The 3,284-nt window shown below is 39.1% G+C and overlaps 2 protein-coding genes across 2 annotated transcripts in view; both read right to left on the reverse strand.

Annotated features, from left to right (window-relative positions):
• Positions 1 to 328: 328 nt before the first annotated feature.
• On the reverse strand, positions 329 to 1,959 carry LOC111390750 (aspartyl protease family protein 2-like). The gene has a single exon (XM_023015855.1). It carries the CDS (start codon positions 1,894 to 1,896, stop codon positions 469 to 471), a length of 1,428 nt encoding a protein of 475 aa, XP_022871623.1. The 5' UTR covers positions 1,897 to 1,959; the 3' UTR covers positions 329 to 468.
• A 572-nt stretch (positions 1,960 to 2,531) lies between these two features.
• LOC111380285 (probable E3 ubiquitin ligase SUD1) overlaps positions 2,532 to 3,284 on the reverse strand; it is a 15,708-nt gene continuing 14,955 nt past the window's right edge. Inside the window, exon 9 of the mRNA XM_023003807.1 lies at positions 2,532 to 2,621. Coding sequence (XP_022859575.1) covers positions 2,532 to 2,621 — 90 coding nt within the window. The remainder of the gene's footprint in view (positions 2,622 to 3,284) is intronic.

The following is a 3,284-nucleotide window of genomic DNA, read 5'->3' on the forward strand; positions in this document are numbered from 1 at the left end:
TATTGAAAGAAATTTCTAACTCGACAACTAAATCTAAATGCTAGATAAATTAAAAAGTACATAGTGAAATAATCATATTTTATAATTTCATATAATTTAAATAAAATCATAAATATATTAAACTTTAATTAATAGGAAAGGCAAATTGTCTTTGATGTTCAAGGTATATTCCACTGGAAATAAAATAATTAGTCCCGATGAAAATAATTGTATGTATTTTTTTTCTTTTTTTCTTTTTTTAATTTTATTTATTATTATTTTTTGAAGGTTACGCTTATCCCATGTCAAACATTATAACCACACCGTTATATTGTACCAACATAATAAATTTTTAACATTGCTGGAACATTCTTAAAACAAATATATTTCTACGTTGTGAGCTTATTCCAATATATTTCAGGTCACTTGAAATTATTATAAACCATTTTTGCTCTTTATTACATTAATAAACAGACATCATATTACCCCCTAAGCACACCCGTGGGGAGCAAACCCGACCCGAGAAGTCTCCAGGTCGAATACAACTTCAAAACCTTGCTGCTGAATGTTTCCAATTATAGAAAACCCGTCGCTCGTACCCGCAAATGCAAAGCAAAACCTTCCTTTAGAGTCCACAGGAATTAAATAATTCGACGCCGGCAATAAGATATCGACATTTGTAAAATGTAGAACCACAGTTGGAACCATCACTTCCGACTTTCCGGTAAAGTTATAACAAGTATCGAATAGCAAGAGATTCTGTGCCGATTTCAAATTCGAAGCTCCGGCACGAAAAGCGTCTCGTAAAGCAATATACGCGGGTAAAACTAAACGTGTTACTGACGTACCCGAATCTATAATCACCCCTCCGTTACCGCTTCGGTTCAGTCTAAAAAGTGATGATGTGATACCCGGAACTCGAACTCCTCCAACTGAAATTCCATTTAAGCCCACATAGTAAAATGAGCCTAATATTGGGTTCGTTAACATAGGGGTAAAAACGACATTTCGAGAAATTGACGATGGACCGAAGATAATCCACGACGGGTTGGAGGAAGCGAATCGGTCCACCAAACAGTAAGAGAATTTCCCTCCAAACCGGTGGCCAGTCTGAATCGGAAATGACAATTTCCCACGGCCAAGACCCAATAAACCGGAGGCGCCCATGAACAATCCCTCATTGTCGTGGCCACATCCGAGGGCGAAATTGTTGACATGACTCCGGGCAAACCTTAGCGTTTCAATTGCCAATTCACCGATGGTGAACGACCCATCGCCGTAGTTGACTTCATATTGGCATTTCTTCCGGGTGCTGCAGCTCGGCGAGTACAGCAGTCGGCAGAGAGGTGACCCACACGCTACACTGGCAAATGACTTGGATTTACTCGAGATGAATATGGGATCAGTCTGATTGTAACATTTTTGGCAAGGGGCGCACTGGACCCAAGAAACGTCACTCCCAGTATCCAACACCATGGAAAAGTACCTCGCCGGTGTCCCAATTCCAATACGCGCTAAGTACTCCCCACTTCCCTGTGCAAAACCCGACGTCACAGGACTGCTAAAATCACCCTCCTTCCTTGGCCGCGCGTGTCTACCACCCCTCGCCACCATATTACTCAGCATTGAAACTCTGACGCTATCCCGTTCAAGACGGAGATTGAATAGAGCTTCTGGGGTAGAACTGAGAGCAGATGGTGACAAATTATCGACATGGTGCAAGTCTACAGACAGTAGTGTAGTTTCGGCTTCGGATTCAGTTGTCGGAATAATCCTGGCTTCTTTTTGGATTGTCCAATTGAGGGACTGAGGCATGGGGAGGAAGTGGATAACAAGAGTTTGGTACTGAAGAGAAGTGGAAATGGACATAAGGGAAAGGAAAATGAGCAAGGAAATGGATTTTTCTTTGCTGTCCATTTTCCTAGTGAGAAAGAGAAGTGGGGAAGATGGAGCATCATATATATAATGGAGGATGGAGACTAGACTGAAAGAAAAAGTATGTGAAAGTGTTAAAATAAGGGGTTTATTTATAATTAGTCACAAACAAGGAGGAGGAATCCTTCTAATGGTAGACTGAAAATGAATATTGATGTATCAACTCGAAAAGGGACGTATTTTCATCATCACATGGGATGTAATACGTGACCAAGCGAGTTGAACATCATTTTTTTCTGAATCCAAGTTAATACCAGAAAAGATACTCTTGATTCCTAGCAGGCATGCTTTTAGCTGTTCTTTAATGGACTATTATAGACGGACTTTGCTACACTTACATTGGCGTGTACATAAGGGTGTCCATTATGGACACCTTTATGTACACGCCAATGTATAACAAGAATAATCCATTATAAACACTGCACTCGCCTAGGCAAACAGACACAAACATTTTGTTTAAACCAATTATAATCTAGTCTTAACACAAGACAAGTCAACTAGATAAGGTTATTGAGTTGGTGAAGGTGATAAGACACTTCTTGTGGCCATTGCTTCTTGTTTGATTAAGATTACCAAGATTTCCATATAATCTAAAATTGGTTTCAAAAGCATCATATCTAGTTAAAGAGGGGAGGAGGAGGGATAATTACTGAGAGGGCAATATCTAGTTTTGTCAATAAAATTCTGTATGAGAAAACCGTGTGGGCCTGCAAAGATAAAACTTGTGTAACTAGCATGGAAAAAAGAAGAAAAAAAGTAGAGAGCTAAATGAAGAGGGAACTTGGCTGGAAAGGAAAAATTTGCATGAGGTTGCATGTTGTGTAGGAGCTCTGAACTTTATTTCAAAGACATAAATGGATAACAAGCATTGTATTCTAAATTCTCAATGGAACCTTCAAAGTAGGAAAGCTCAAAAAGACCATTAAACTAACACGTGCTACACTTGTCGAAATAAGGGCAACTAAGTCATTTTGAGGGAATGACAGGTGACGACACTTGTTGATTATCTTGTAACCGATTCAGTTAATATTCACGCTTTCTTCACTTGCCCTTGGACCATTTATTGACAGTAGTAGCTAATCTGGATACGAGAAATAGCAAGTGATTTTTAGGCGAGCCTTCTTTTGCTTTCCTTCCCTCTCGTGTCGCCTTCATCTCGCCAATGACTAGTTGAGTTCTCGGATTTTATTTCGAGGGTTAACACACCATGTATCCAAATAGGCGCAAAACATCCCCATTTTTTGCTATACTTTTACACACTTGCTTTATCTCGTGTTTCAATTTAGAAAAATATGCAACGAGAAGCATTCAAAATATATCACAAGGAGTTAATTTAAACCCTCACTTAACCTAGGTTTTTACTTTCTATT

The sequence above is a fragment of the Olea europaea genome, chromosome 3 (genome assembly GCF_002742605.1).
Source record: "Olea europaea var. sylvestris chromosome 3, O_europaea_v1, whole genome shotgun sequence".
NCBI lineage: Eukaryota > Viridiplantae > Streptophyta > Magnoliopsida > Lamiales > Oleaceae > Olea > Olea europaea.

Bases quoted from the DNA above. Each gene is read 5' to 3' on its own strand.
- LOC111390750 (XM_023015855.1), bottom strand. From the start codon at position 1,896: ATGGACAGCAAAGAAAAATCCATTTCCTTGCTCATTTTCCTTTCCCTT.